The 15,463-nt window shown below is 44.5% G+C and overlaps 1 protein-coding gene across 1 annotated transcript in view; it reads left to right on the top strand.

Annotated features, from left to right (window-relative positions):
• LOC144600831 (uncharacterized) overlaps positions 1–15,463 on the top strand; it is a 140,820-nt gene that overhangs the window by 21,545 nt on the left and 103,812 nt on the right. The window contains exon 2 of the mRNA XM_078412720.1: positions 12,004–12,054. Within this exon, the coding sequence (XP_078268846.1) occupies positions 12,004–12,054 (51 nt within the window). The remainder of the gene's footprint in view (positions 1–12,003; positions 12,055–15,463) is intronic.

The raw sequence follows: 15,463 nt of genomic DNA, 5'->3' as shown, positions 1-15,463 counted from the left end.
GGTCAGCGTTCACCTTCCGCCGTTTTGGGCACATCAACCACAATCTTGGTTTGCCCATGCCGAAGCTCAGTTTCACCTAAGAAACATCTCGACCGACGAGACAAAGTACTATTACCTAGTCAGTGCTCTACCGCCGGAGACGTCCGCGCGGGTGATGCGTCTCCCGCCATTTCTCCAAAAGCCCGCCAAAAGGATCCGCACAAGCGTGGCTGGTGACATTACCATCTACGATGGGGTGGAGAAGCCCGCAACTGCCGCTCACCTTGCACCTTCACGGGAAATGCCTCGGCCGATCATACATAGAGGCGGTCGCGATTGGCCAGAACCGACGCCTCTACGTCCGAGATCGATTCACGGACACGGAATTTTTGGTTGACACGGGAGCCATAGCATCGTGCCGCCGACCGACCTCGAAACCCGATCGGGTAAGAAAGGGCCTACCCTCATCGCGGTTAACGGCAGCCCCATCCGCACGTACGGTACACGGACAATGTCTCTGGCTTTCGGCACCCACACGTACGAATGGCCATTCATCATCGCGGAAACCGGTCAGGCGATCCTGGGCGCAGATTTCCTCTGGGCCTTTTCACTAGTCCCCGATGTCCGCGGTAACGGCCTTCGGCCCTCCGCCAGCAGCGATGAGCCCGCCGCTCCACCGGCCGCCACCCTGCCCAGCCCGACTGTCCAGGCCGTCGTTGCGGCCCCCGACCTGTATCCTGCGGTCCTGGCGGAGTTTCGGGGTTGAAGTTGGCTCAGGTGGCCTGCAGGCCTGCAGGTACAAAAGTCTGGTGTGAGGTTTCCCTTCCTCGCCCCAGGCCGGTGGTGCCGGCCTCCCTCCAGCGCCGGGTGTTTGATGCCATTCACGGGCTGGCGCACCCGTCCATCCACTCCACCTCTGCCTTAGTGGCCGCTCGGTTTGTGTGGCATGGCCTGCGAAAGCAGGTAGCCGCTTGGGCCCGTTCCTGCGTTCCCTGCCAGACCGCTAAAGTTCACTGCCATGTTCAACCCCCGGTGCAAGAGTTCGCGGTTCCTGCGGTCCGTTTTTTCCATATTCATGTTGATTTAGTTGGGCCTTTACCTTCCTCCCGGGGCTACACTCATCTGCTCACGGTGGTTGACCGATTCACCCGGTGGCCGGAGGCTTTCCCATTGTCCGATACCTCCGCTACCTCTTGTGCCCGGGCCCTTGCCCACCATTGGGTGGCCCGTTTCGGTGTTCCGTCCGTCATTACCACAGACAGGGGATCCCAGTTCACCTCTGCCCTTTGGGCCACGCTGGCGGAGCTGTACGGCTCCCGGTTGCAGCAGACCACGGCGTACCACCCACAAGCTAATGGGCTCGTGGAGAGGTTTCACCGGCAACTTATGGCGGCCCTCAGTGCGCGGCTGGAAGGCCCGGACTGGGTAGACCAACTTCCCTGGGTCCTTTTGGGCATCCAGACTGCTCCTAAGCAGGATCTCGGTGCTTCGTTCGCGGAACTGGTATATGGCTCGCCACTTCGAGTGCCCGGGGATTTCCTGCCGGAGTCTTCTGGTCAGCAGCCCTTGGTTCCGTCGGTTTTGGCATCACTCCGGGCGCGAGTGGGTTCCCTGGCTCCGGTTCCTACTTCGCGTCATGGGTGTTTCATGTTGCATGAACCGCCTGCCTTGAAGGACTGTGAGTTTGTGTTTCTGCGTAGGGATGCCCATCGTTCCCCGTTGCAGAGGGTCTATGAAGGCCCGTTCCGCGTGTTGCGTAAAGGGACGGTCACCTTCACCTTGGATGTGGGCGGCAAGAGTGAGCTCGTCTCTGTGTCCAGGCTCAAACCTGCGCACTTGGATCCGGACAGCCCTGTCCTGGTCGGCCAACCGCCTCGGCGGGGCCGTCTTCCTGCAGTTCCACCCGAGCTGGGACCCCCTGCTCCTGTGGTTCCGGCAGCCCCTCTCCTTACTCGTTCTGGTCGTGAAATCCGGCTCCCTGCTAGGTTCCGTACCTCGGGTTCTGGGGGGGGGGGGTCATGTAGCGACCATAGAGATTAGTCCTGGGAGTCGAACCCTCAGATTGGCCAGCAAGGTCACGTGTGGGCGCGACCGTAGGGATTGCTCCAGGGAGTTGAGCCCGCTGATTGGACAGCGACGTCACGTGTGGTTTTGGCGCCCAAAACCAGTCAGTTAGGAGAGTTCTTCGAAGTGAACAGTTTGAATTAATGGTTGTCTGTAATCTCATTCGTTATACTTTGTAATCGAATGTTGCTGTCGCAATAAACTTCTTTAACAAAGAACGAGCCTCCAGACTCGCCATAACATATTTACATACAAAATATAAATACAAATATAGTCACCCACCCGTATAATAAGTCAGATATTAATACAAAAATACTCATACACCCTTATATGTTCATATAGATATAGTTATTTAAATAATGATGTGTTATTATATGTAGACCCCTGGTGACTGTTAATCCCCCTCCTCACTGTACCTAGAAAAAATCATGTGTTTATATTTGTTTTTAAACTGGATGATGTTTGAACATTGTTTTAATTCCGCATTCATTCTGTTCCATAGCTTTACTCCACTGATTGATATAGAAAATCTTTTCATTGTTGTTCGAGTATTGCGAATCTTGAAATTTAATGTTCCCCTTAAATTATACCCCCCCTCTCTTTCATAAAACATTTCCTGTAAGTTACTTGGTAGCAAATTGTTTCTCACTTTCTCAACTTTGCAAAAAGGTGGCATCTATCATAAAGGATCCCCACCATCTTGATCATGCCCTATTGTCACTTCTACCATCGGGCTGGAGGTACAGAAGCTTAAATTTCCACATCACCAGGTTTAGGAACAGCTCCTTTCTTGAACCAACCTGCACAACTCTAATGAGCAATGAAACATAACTGACTACCTGTTGCACTACCATGAACTTGCTTTCTAATTGTATTTTTGCACTAATATCTTATTTATGAACAGCCATTTTCTTTTCACTGTGTTGTATAATTTCTGTCTAAGTTATGTTTATGTGCTGTCTCAGTCTATGTGCCCGTGATGCTGCTGCATGCAACATTGTCTTTGCATATGTTCTTTCACAAAATTTGCACATATGACAATAAACTCATCTTGACTTGACTCAACCATGCAACTACACACTGATGGCAATTTACAGTTGCCAATTAATATACTAGCCTTCATGTGCTTGGGGATGGGAAGACATTGAAGCACCTGCAGGAAACCAATGTGATCTCAGGCAAACTGCACACTGAAAGTCAGGTTTTGATCCCAAATCAATGGAGATGTGAGCCAATTCTACTAACTGTGCTACTAACTGGTCACGTGTGGCTGCGCCTAACGGCTGCGGCTCTCTGGCAGTCTGTGTATTTTTTCCTTTTTTTTTGTTTGTGTGTCGGTGTTGGGATGGTTTTTGCTTCTGTTTTTGGCTGTGTATGTGTGTGGGGGGGGGGGGGGGGGGGGTGGGGGGGGGGGGGGGGGTGGGGCGGGGGGTGGTGGGGGGGGGAAACCTTTCTTTTATTAGGTCTCTTCCCCAGGGCGCAGCTCGGCCGCGGGGCCTTCCATCGCCCGTGGGGCCTTCCATCGCCCGGCGTGGCTCAGCCGCTGGACTTAGCATCGCCGGCGCCGCTCGGCCACGGGAGCTAACAGTGCCCGGCGCGGCTCGGCCGCGGGGCCTTCCATCGCCCGGTACGGCTGCGGGACGTCTCAGCGCTCGGTGCGGCTCGGCCGCGGGGCCTTCCATCGCCCGGCTCGGCCGCGGAATGGTTCAGCGCCCGGCACGGCCGCGGGGCCTTCCATCGCCCGGCGCGGCTCGGCCGCTGGACTTAACATCGCCGGCGCGGCTCGGCCGCGGGACTTGGCAGCGCCCAGTGCAGCTCGGCCGCGGGGCCTTCCATCGCCCGGCGCGGCTCGGCCGCTGGACTTAACATTGCCGGGGGCTCGGCCGCGGGACTTTTCAGTGCCCGGTGCGGCTCAGTCGCGGGGCCTTCCATCCCCTTGCGGGGGCTGTGCGTGTCGGTCGCCTCGGTAGGGGTCGAGCTGCCTGTCCGTGGGCGTGGGGGGAAGAGAGTGGAAGTTTTGTTGCCTTCCATCACAGTGAGGGGGTGTTTGGACTCACTGTGATGGATGTTTGTCTTGGGGTCTTGTGTCCTGTGTACTTTTTTCTTTTTTTTGTTGTGTTTTGTGACTGCTGTAATTTCGTTCCGTATTTGTACCGAATGACAATAAAGTTCTGTACCTTCTGTACCTACTAGCTTAACCCATTCTTAGCAAAAAAGATTATATCTGTGTAGGAACAATTGCTGGATAATAACTAAGATGCTGGTTTATCACAAAGATAGACACAAATTTCTAGAGTAATTCAGCGGGTCTGGAGAAAAAGGATGGGTGATATTTCGGGTCGGGACCCTTCTTCAGACTGAAAGTTGGGGGCGAGTGGGGGAGCAAGAAGAGCTGAAGGCAAGAAAAACCAGAATCAACCAGGGCTGGCCCATGTGGAAGTGATGGAAATGTTGGAGGATACTGTGTTGGATGTGAAGGCAGGTGGGGTGAAATGTGAGGACCAGGGGAACCCTGCCCATGTTGCGTCTGGGGGGAGGGGGTGTGTGAGCAGAATTACCAGACGCAGAAGAGATGTGAGGACCTCATCTATGACAGAAGGGGGGAAGCCATGTTTTTTTGAAGAATGAGAACTTTCCGGATGTCCTAGTATGGAAGATCTCCTCTTGGGAGCAGAGGTGTTTTGCTCACTTTCCAATGAAAACTCTGTCTCCCTATTTATTTTCTCAAAACCCTTCATGCTTGAATACCTCCATTTGATCATCAGCCGCCTTAACTGGTTTAAGAATCATTCCAACAATATTCTGACAAAACTGTCCGAATGCCTAGAAAAGGATACAATTCTCCAACTTTAGTCCAAATGGGAAAGGTTTAGCCTAACTTTCAGACTTTTACAATTTATCCCTCCATTTATAACCCTCAGGGTTATGTATGCTTAACAACTAATTTTATCAACTTGCAATGCCAGCTTCATATTTTCATGTATGAAATTCTAGGTCACTTTGTTTTTTTAATTTAAAATTCATCATAATTAGAATTCAGCTACTTTGCTTATATTGTACTTTTCATGTTTTTTTTTCAGTACTTCACACTTTGCATTAAATTTTGTCTTCAAGTATCTGCCCATTTCAACTATGTCTTCCTGTATCCTACTAATAGCCCATTTGCTGTTTACTACTTTTGAGTTTTGTCTCATCTGCCAATTTTGAATTAATATCCTGTAAGCTCAAGTCCTAGTCATTAACATATAATCAACAGCAACAGCAGTCCTAACACTGACCCCTAAGGACATCATTGAATATTTACTTTTATTCTGAAAAGCAGAGGTTCACCATGAGCTAGTTTTGTTCCACTCCATTACTATCCTTTGTTCCCTGGGGCTTCTGTTTTGCTAACAAATTTATTAATAGATCATTAATAAAGTGCATTTAAATCAATATGCACACCAACTGCATTAACCTCATCAATTGTCTCTGTTACTTCATTAAAGAATTCAAATCAAATTTGGATGTGTTCCAGCTATATTTCAACCACGCTCGGATATTGAGTGGATTCGTGGGTTCATTTATCTTGTAATATTTCCAATTAAATGGTGGGCTTAGTATGGCCATTCACTTGGAACCTTTGGCTAGCAAAGTCTGTGGTTGCTTCGATTATGTTTCTATCACAATCAGTACAAATTGGCAACAACTTCTTCCTCAATAACCATTAATACAAGAGCAGCTCAGGGCTGCATGTTCACTGACAACTCTACTTTCTTTATACCCATCACTATGTAGCTAGAGCCAACTCTAATACCATCTTTAAATTGGCCGATGACACCACTATTGTTGGACGCATAATGGGTAAAGAGGAATCATAGCACAGGAGGGAGATTGATAATCTAATTGAATGGTGCCAGAACAACAAGCATGCTCAAAATTAGCAAGACCAAAGAGCTGATTGTTGACTTCTAAAAGGGAAAGTTGGGAAAGTTGAGGATCAATGAACCTGTCTTCATCAACAGGACGGCGTTTTGCTGTGATCGATTGCCTCCAGGAGCATTTAGCACTATTTTTGCCTTCGGTGTTTATCATGAAGTTAGTACTATGCTTTAGCTTTGTTCATTTTGTACTCCATAGGTTCATTTTACTTTTAACATAGTTAAAGCAGGAAAATAAGCCAATCAGTATATCAAGACGAGACTGTGCTTCCAAGAATCATCCAGCCTCCTTGCTTGGCATTTAATAAATTATCCTTAACAATTTCTGCCAACTCCAACAAGATTCAAATAATAAACATCTATTCCCCCTTCCTTTTAAAGGGATTGCTTCCTTTGTAAACCACTGCTACTATCCTCGCCAACCATTTGCTGGCTAGGAATTCATATTCCTGAATAGGAAAGGACCATAAGACAGAGAATTTGCAAAATCTTTTCTTTCACTCCTTCCTACTAATCAAATACCTACATAGTCTTTCCAGGTGAGACAGTAAATTAATTGCATTTCTTCCAATCTAGATTGCTACGTTAAAAATAGACACAAAGATGGAGTAACTCAGCAGGTCAGGCAGCATCTCTGGAGAACATGAATAGGTAATGTTTTGAGTGGGATCCTTCTTCAGACTAATGGTGCTGTTGGTGGGGGTGGGGGGGTGTAGAAAGCTGGTAAGGAGGAGGGGCAGTAGAAAGCCTGGTGAGTGATAGATGGATACAGATGAGGGAGTGTTTTGATTGACAGACGGTTGGACAAAGACCAAACATGAAAAGATAAAAGGTGAGAGATAAGGATAGAAAAAATGCGAATTGTGAAGCCAATGGAAAGAATATAGGTGGAAGGAGTGGCGGGGTGGGGGGGGGGGAGAAATAGGTGCACGTTCAGGTGAGATACAAGGAAGCCGGGCGGGGGTGGGGTGGGGGCAGTGGGGATAATGTTAGTTATTTAAAATTGGAGAATTTAGTCTGCATACCATTAGGTTGTAAGCCACCAAAGCGGAATATGAATTGCTGTTCCTCCAGTTTGCATGCAGCATTATTGGCATCGGAGGAGGCCCAGGACAGAAAGGTCAATGCAGGAATGGGAAGGGAAGTTAATATAGTTAGCAACTGGATGATCCAGTATGCGTTGGTGGACTGAGCACAAGTGTTCGGCGAAACAATCACCGTGTCTACATTTGGTCTTGCTGATGTAAAGGATGCCACTATGGGATACTGGATACAGTAGATGAGGTAAGAAGAGATGCATGTGAACTTCTATCTCACCTGGAAGGACTGCTGAGGTCCCTGGATGGATGTGAGAGGAAGTATAGGAACATGTATTACATCTCCTATGATTGCAGGAGTATGTAACTGGGGGAGGGGGTGGGTTGGGTGGGAAGGGGTGAGTGAACCAAAGAATTGTAGAGGGAGTGGTCTTTGTGGCAGGCGGAAAGGGGTGGGATGGAAAAATGTGATTGGTGGTGGGATCACTTTAAAGGTGACAGAAACGTTGGTGAATAACGTGTTGGATGCAGAGACTGGTGGGGTGAAAGATGAGGATCTGGGGAACTCTATCCTTGTTCCATCTGGGGAGAGGGGGAGTGAGAGCAGAATTACAGGACACGGAGACGTGGGTGAGGGATCCATCTATGAGAGCAGGGTGGAAACCACGTTTACTAAAGCTAGGGGACGTGTCGGCTGTCCTAAATTGGAAAGCCTCATCTTAGTAGCAGATGCGGCAAAGATGGAGAATTTGAGAGTAGGGGATAGCGTCTTTCCAAGAGGCAGGGTGGGAGGACGTGTAGTCCAGATAACCGTGAATGTCCTTTGGTTTGCAGTAGATGTCAGTTCATAGTCTGTCCCCTATAACAGTATAACAGAGCTTTATTTGTCGTTCGGTACCGAAGTACCGAACGAAACTACATAGCAGTCATAGAAAAAAAAAGAACACAAGACACATAACCCCAACACAAACGTCCATCACAGTGACTCCAAACACCCCCTCACTGTGATGGAGGCAACAAAACTTCCACTCTCTTCCCCACGCCCACGGACAGACAGCTCGTCCCCGACCGACCCGCACAGTCCCCGCACCGGGCGCTGAAACGTCCCGCGGCCGAACCGGGTGATGAAAGGCCCGCGACCAAGCCTTGCGCAGCTAAGTCCCGTGGTCGAGCCGCACCGGGCGATGTCAAGTCCGCAGTCGAGCCGCACCAGCGATGAAAAGCCCCGCAGTCGAGCTGCACCGGGCGATGTTAAGCCCCGCAGCCGAGCTGCACCGGGCGATGTTAAGCCCCGCGGCCGAGCTGCACCGGGCACTGTTAAGTCCAGCGGCCAAGCCGCACCGGGATGTAAAGTCCAGCGGCCAAGCCGCACCGGGATGTAAAGTCCAGCGGCCAAGCCGCACCGGGATGTAAAGTCCAGCGGCCAAGCCGCACCGTGTGATGTAAAGTCCAGCGGCCAAGCCGCACCGGGTGATGTAAAGTCCAGTGGCCAAGCCGCACCGGGATGTAAAGTCCAGCGGCCGAGCCGCAGCGGGCGATGTTAGGCCCCGCAGCCGAGCCGCACCCCGCGCCGTGAGGAAGAGAAAAGTCCCCCCCCCCCCCCCACACCCACCCCCACCCACCCACACCACCACCCCCTCCCACACATACACAACCAAAAAAATATATATAAAAACCATCCCAACACCGACACACAACAAAAAAAAGACGGACAGACTGCTAGTCAGCCGCTGCCGTTAGGCGCCGCCACGTGATACAATGATGGAGACAGAGAGATCAAGAAAGCGGAGAGAGGTGTGAGAAATAGTCCAAGTGAATTTGTGGGCAAGGTGGAAGATAGTGGTAAAGTTAATGAAATCAACGAGTTCTGCTTGGGTGCAGGAGGCAGCCTCGATACAGTCGCTGATGTAATGAAGAAAGAATTGGGGGATGGTGGCAGTGTGCATTTGAAACATGGTTTGTTCAATGTAACCAACAAAAAATGCAGGCATTGCTGGGGCCCATGCGAGTGCCCATGGCTACACCTTTAAATAGAAGAAAGTGAGAGGAGTGTATTCAATGTTCACAATGTGATCTTCACTACATTGGAAAAGCCAAATGCAGATTGGCTGGTTACTTTTCAGAGCACCTGCAAACGGTCTGCAGGAGTGATCCTGGGCTTCAGCTCTCCCACGATGACCCAATGCAAATTTGAGGAACATCTTCTCACCTTTTCTCTGAAAATGATACAGACTTCTGGACTCAATGTAGAATTTTCCTCCTTTAGGTAGCTTTATCTTTTTTGCTGCTAATTGTCATTCTGTGATTGTGGCTTATTTTTCTTTGTCTGTTTGTATCCTAGGCAGGCATACACCTTGCTATCAGCAATACATAACACAGGCAAAGAAGCATAATGTGCTTCTGATTTCCACATTAATACATTTCTCTTTCTCTGCTTCTCTTTCTACAGATGCTGCTTGAGCTGCTTAATGTCTCCAGTATTTTTCCGTTTTTATTTCCAGTTTCCAGAATCTGCATCATCCAAAAATTATTTTTGACTTTCATCGAGTCAGTCTCTTCCCCAGCTCGTTCTCTGCAGCACTATAATATCTTCTCTTTCAAATTTCATTCTAATTCCCTTCTGTAAGCAAAAATTCTACTTTAGTACCTTTTAGACCAGGATTTCCAGGCTACATGATAGTTTTCCCTCATGCCATGCCCAGTTCTTTTGTGTTAAATGGCCCCTAATCTGTGTCCTTTGATTCTTGACCATTCCAGCAACAGCATGTAAATGTTTTATTGATTTCTGGTAAAAGTAAAATGATTAAAGGTTAACAAACGCAAATACTTTCTTTTATATTTCTCTTGTATTTCCCCCCCCCTCCCCCCCAAGGAGGCTTGTATGCAACTTCTCTCGGCTGGGCAAGGTTAGGTGATTAAAGTCTGTGATCAACCAATCAAGTGAAATGAGTTATAGCAAAGCATTGCAGATTATATCAGCATTTTCCCTCATTCTGAGGCGGAACACCCTGTTATTATGAAATACTCCACTTAATATGCAGCTACAAAGTTTAAAAGTATACATGCCAACTAAATCAGGGGTTTTGATGAGTTATTGGTCTTACGAGTACACTGTAACCTTTCACTCTCTAAACCCTAATTACAAGTCAGCCATTACTTGAAACTTAGGGTTTTTCAAGAAACTAGCAAATTTATCTACACTTCATTGGTTAAGAGTGCCTTTTCTTTTAACCAAGCAGAAGCTCTTTTTAGTGACTTTTTTTAGGGGGGTGGGATTGAACTGCGAGGTGTCCTGAGTTAGAATGCAGTTCTGTTAACATTGTCACTATTAATCTAATGTTTCTCAGATAATAGCAGGACATTTTCTTTCAGTATATTTGGAGGTGTCTTTATATATTAGATTAGAGATTCTTATTACAAGCTCAATAGGTATGGGTCTACAGTGCACAAATGTCCTAGAAGGATTTGCATTTTCATGATCTTCCAGAGTAACCTGCTTAACCCGCTGCATACTCCACCATTCTGAGCCTTTTTTTGTCAACCAGCATCTGCAGTTCCTTGTGTTTTCATTACAATTTGTTGGTAATGTGACTTCAGACTGTAGACTTTATACTTTAGGGATATAGCATGGAAACAGGCCCTTTGTCCACGCCAATCAGCGATCACTGCATACACTAACACTATCCTACACACTAAGGACAATTTACAATTTTACCAAAGCCAATTAACCTACAAAGCTGTATGTTTTTTTTGAGTGTGGGAGGAAACCGGAACACCCGGAGAAAACCCACGCGCTCAAAAGGAAAATGTACAAATTCCATACGGACAGCACTGGTAGTCAGGATTGAACCCGGGTTTCTGGCGCTGTAAGGCAGCAATTTTATCGCTCTGCCATCCCAAACCTTGGAAAAACCTCAGGATATCCATCCATGAAATAGAGCTGTCTCATACAGTAAATTATGAAATGTGGCTAATTGTGTTGTTGAGACGAAAATGGGATGCAGATAACCTCTGCTAAATGGCAGAAATTTGTGTGAAATGCCCTTTTCTCCTGTTGACCTTGGAAGCAAGTAATTGGGAAGTGAGGAAGAAATTGGCAGATTTTCATGTCTTTGATTTTTAGGAAATTGCTTCTGATTTCAAGGGAATCAATGCATAATGTTAAGTAACTAATGAGTTCGCCGCTTCTCCGTCAGGATAGTTTGTCTGTTTGTTTTTATGTCTTGACTGTTTTTGTAAAGCGTCTTTGAGCATTTGGAAAAGCGCTATAAAAAATAAATGTTTATTATTATTATTATTATATAGTTCAATGTGAGGATTAAATACAATTGACATACAATTAATGCCTCTGTAAACTCCGAGTTGGTCGGTTCTTGGTTATGACTCACTTCTAGAGACTTGACTACAAATATCTATGTTGAAATTCCTGCAGTACTGAGGTAACTTCTGCTTAAGACATTACATTTTGGAGTTATCTTCGCTCTAAGATGAACTTAAACAATTCCACGGCACCTTTCCTAAAAGGTAAATTGCTGTCTTGTATTCAGTTTAATCAATATCACAAAGACAGATTTTTTTTAACCTTGTCATATTGCTGTCTGTGGGAGCTAACAATACAAAAATTGGGGTGCCATGTTACAGTGACTATATTTCTAATGTAAAAACAGGAAATGTTGAAAAAAAACCAGATCAGGCTGCATCTACGGAAGGAGAAACAGTCAACATTTTGGGTCTGAAATGTTGACTGTTGTTTCTTTCAAGTAGCTGCCTTTGCATGCGGATTTTTCCAACATTTTCTGTTCTTATTTCAGTTATCGTTAAAGCACTTTGTTGGTTATCAAATGCTGTAGACCATTCTCTTGAAAGGGACTACATAAATAATGTTCTTCTTTTAAGAATTAACAAAGGAAATACTCATTATGAACCTTAAATTGAGGTGATAAAGTTAATTGTAAATGTTAAAGTAACTCTTAATGCAAAATAATCTCTTCTATTATTTGCAGAAATGAAGAAGCGGAAGCTGTCAGTATTAAATTGAATGATTTAAGAGAGACGTAAGTGCATAATGTGTATTTAACAATTTAATCATCTAGCCCTGTTCAGGAATAAAATATAGGAAATAAGTTTCTTTCATCCCAAAGGACATAATTTGAACATTTTACTTCACTAAAAATATGTGGCTTGATATATAGTTATATTGATATAGTTTTTCCATTTTTTTGGGATGACATTTTAGATAGTGTAATTTTTTTATGTCTTTGATTTTCTTTACCTTATGAGTTGTTCTGCACGTTTTATTCTCAGCTAATATAAGCTCCTCTAAATAACCCTAATTCAAATTCTAGAAGTAGGTTAGAAAGCTGATACTATGCAGATCAGAGATAGCTTCAGTATGTACCTTTATTCCGAACTGGTCTATTTAGGCAATAACAGCATGGTAATGCATTCTTCTTAGCTTCCTCATTTTCTTTTCTTTGACTTACGTTGTCTAAAGGATGCAGTTATGGTAAAATTATAAACTGGTACAGAACCATCTGATATGATACATCTATGCTAAATACTTTTCTGGGGTTATTGTTCTAAGCAGTTGATTAACTGCAGATAGGTTTATTATTATGTTCCAAATATGTTTGCTAATCATGAAAAAATTAAAAAAAATTAAGTGGAATTTTAATAACTGTAATAATTTTAGTAACTCTTTGTGCTAAATCAATGTTAATAATTATCATAATTTCTAATTCCTAGTTTAATTATATCAGGATGATTCATTTCATTAAACACAGTATGCACAGTTTAAAAAAAGAGCTGTTTCATGAAGTATTTCCATGTATTAATGTTTTTCACAACTCGATATATGTGCATTGTGCTTTGTGAGTTTGATACATATGTCTGCAAAATTAAAGGTTTCAATTCTATTGTCACATAATTGTTGCATATTTTTTCTTTTGCAACTAGAAACAGTTAAATCAGTTCCAATCCATTGAAAAGCATTTTGTGACTGACTTCAGAAAACCGTAAAGGAAACGACGAGACAGAAATATACAGAAATGAATATATTCGAGTCACTATTTATACAAGATATTCTTATCTCTTCAGGAAATTTATGTAATTTCCCATTGAAGGCAATTTAATTGACATTTAAAAAAACCTCCAAAGCGGTAATGATACATGGGCAGGTTTGGGAGGGGAGGTGGTGGGTGGTCGGTGGTTGAGGGCAGTTATGTTTGTGTGTGTGAGTGTGGGGGGTGAGGAATAGTATTAAAAAGTATGTGTTTCACTATGTCAGTTCTCAAAAGTAACAATTTGTTTGTGTGTTGGATGTCAGAGTGTACCACTGATTTATAATTATAGTGCTTTTCAAATACACAACATTTCTTGGGGATGATTTTACGAGCCTTATTTTTGAAGTACCAGTTTTAGTAGTGTGCTTTACAGTATAAAGCAGACATGCTGGAATTAGGATAGCAACCCAACTCTCTTTGCTTTGCCTGAAACAAGATAAAACCTGGAACATCATAGTCAATTGAAGGAAATGCATATAGAGACGATATGGCATCACCATTACCAATAATCAATTTACTGCCTCTCGACCAATCATGGAACAAAAACAATATCAGATAGCAGGAAAGGGATAGGTCTGTAGAATTAATATGCAATTTTGTTTTTTTTTTAAGCTAAGACTGTTTCTTGGTAAGAAATGTTGTGGTGAGAAGAAAGCTGTTGAAAAATCTAAAAACTGGGAACCTCTGGAACTGCGGTCCCATTGATGATATCTTTTTGACAAACTAATATATTCTCAAAAGAAGAAAGAATGTTAGTGAGATTAATCAGCATCTAAGGAGGGAGTTGCCTGTTTGATTTTATCTACATCCAAATGTTTACTGGATCCAAAAAGTAACTTTGACCTGAGTTTGTCTTTGAAAGCTTCAGTTAAAAAGGGGAACGTTTACTTCTGGTGGAGGACACTAAACCGGGACCGACAGCAAAAAATTCCTTTCAGTCGCAATAAAGCAGCCATTGTATTTAACTTTAAATTCGCAATAGCCCATTCTGTACTGAGCCACTGGGAGTTTTGAAGGTGCGTAATTATTAGCAAAGTGGCACATACAGATGATGGTATAAGTCTTTCTCCATGGTCAACCCCTCCTCACGTCCCCCTGCCGCCCCCCCCTCCCCCTCCCACCCATCGCCACATTCCTGTAGAGGCTGAAATTAACCATCTTGGACTCATTTATTCCACCACTCACCGGTACTCCACATGAGATCTTTTACTAAATCTTGCATCGTCTCTTGGTCCTCTAAGTGGAGTTCTTGTGTAGTAATCGCAATGGGAATTATTCGATAATTATGTACTTAGTGTACTACTGAGCATACTTTAACACAGTGGTTATTTCATTGGAGTAGCGATCGTGTCTGGCTGTATGATCCAGAGATACATTCAAGTTGTAACTGGACAGCTGCGGAATCTTAATAAATCTAAAATTAAGAGCAAAAGGAACAGTAGAAATACTAAATTATCATAATGGGCCACCTTGTATCGTATTGTCCCTTAATGGTCAAGCTTATGTGCATCTGGAGTGAATGGCGCATTTTTAAAGTATTGCAGACTAGCTCAGAAAAATCTTTGGCCTATTGCACTGTTCTAGTGAAGCCCAATTTAAGCTTAACAAACAGCATCTAATTTTTTCATCCATTCTGTTGCAACAAACCACCAAACAGAACAGTACACGGGGACAGCAGTTCAAGAAGATACGCAACCTTTTTTAAGATTGATTAAAGATGGTTTATCTATACATAATGCCATCCATTTATGAACTCCCAAATCTAGTAAAGAATGCAAAATTGCAATCAATGTCATGGTGAAGTTATCACATCACTTCTTATGCTCCCAATTACAGATGGAGGACATTAGAAGTATTTCTCTATAGATATCAAGGGCATGTTTTTACTGGCTCGGATCAGTCGAGCAATCCCATCGAAGAGATAAGACCTATTGTCTTTAAAGCATCCAACATTGAAAACACAGGCAGCATTAAAGCAGATTGCAGATATATTGCAAACCAGCCTATAGGAGTCTTTGGCCTATTGCATTGTTTCGGTGAAGCCCAACTTAAACTTGACAACAACATCTCATCTTCCCTCTCTGGATGTTGCAGACAACAGGACTCAGCATTGAATTTAACCGTCAGCTTACCAGGCTTTTCAGTTTTTGTTAGAATGATTCAATATCCACTTAGAACATTAACTAGATTCATTAATCCCACAAATTCTCTTTTATTTCAAATCTCCAGCAACTGCAGAAAGGTGAGTAATGTGCTTTCAAGAACCTTTAGTAAAAGAGAGAATCACGAGGAAATGGAGGTGAAGCAGTAGATAGATGACAAAGGAACGATCAACATTAATAGCGTTCACAGTGGTTGCAAACTGATGGCAGGCAGCACAGAAGTGAGGCACTAACTTGGA

Source organism: Rhinoraja longicauda, chromosome 16, assembly GCF_053455715.1.
Source record: "Rhinoraja longicauda isolate Sanriku21f chromosome 16, sRhiLon1.1, whole genome shotgun sequence".
NCBI classification, from domain to species: domain Eukaryota; kingdom Metazoa; phylum Chordata; class Chondrichthyes; order Rajiformes; family Arhynchobatidae; genus Rhinoraja; species Rhinoraja longicauda.
The sequence above is the reverse complement of the archived record's forward strand: the minus strand, read 5'-3'. Positions and strand labels throughout refer to the sequence as shown.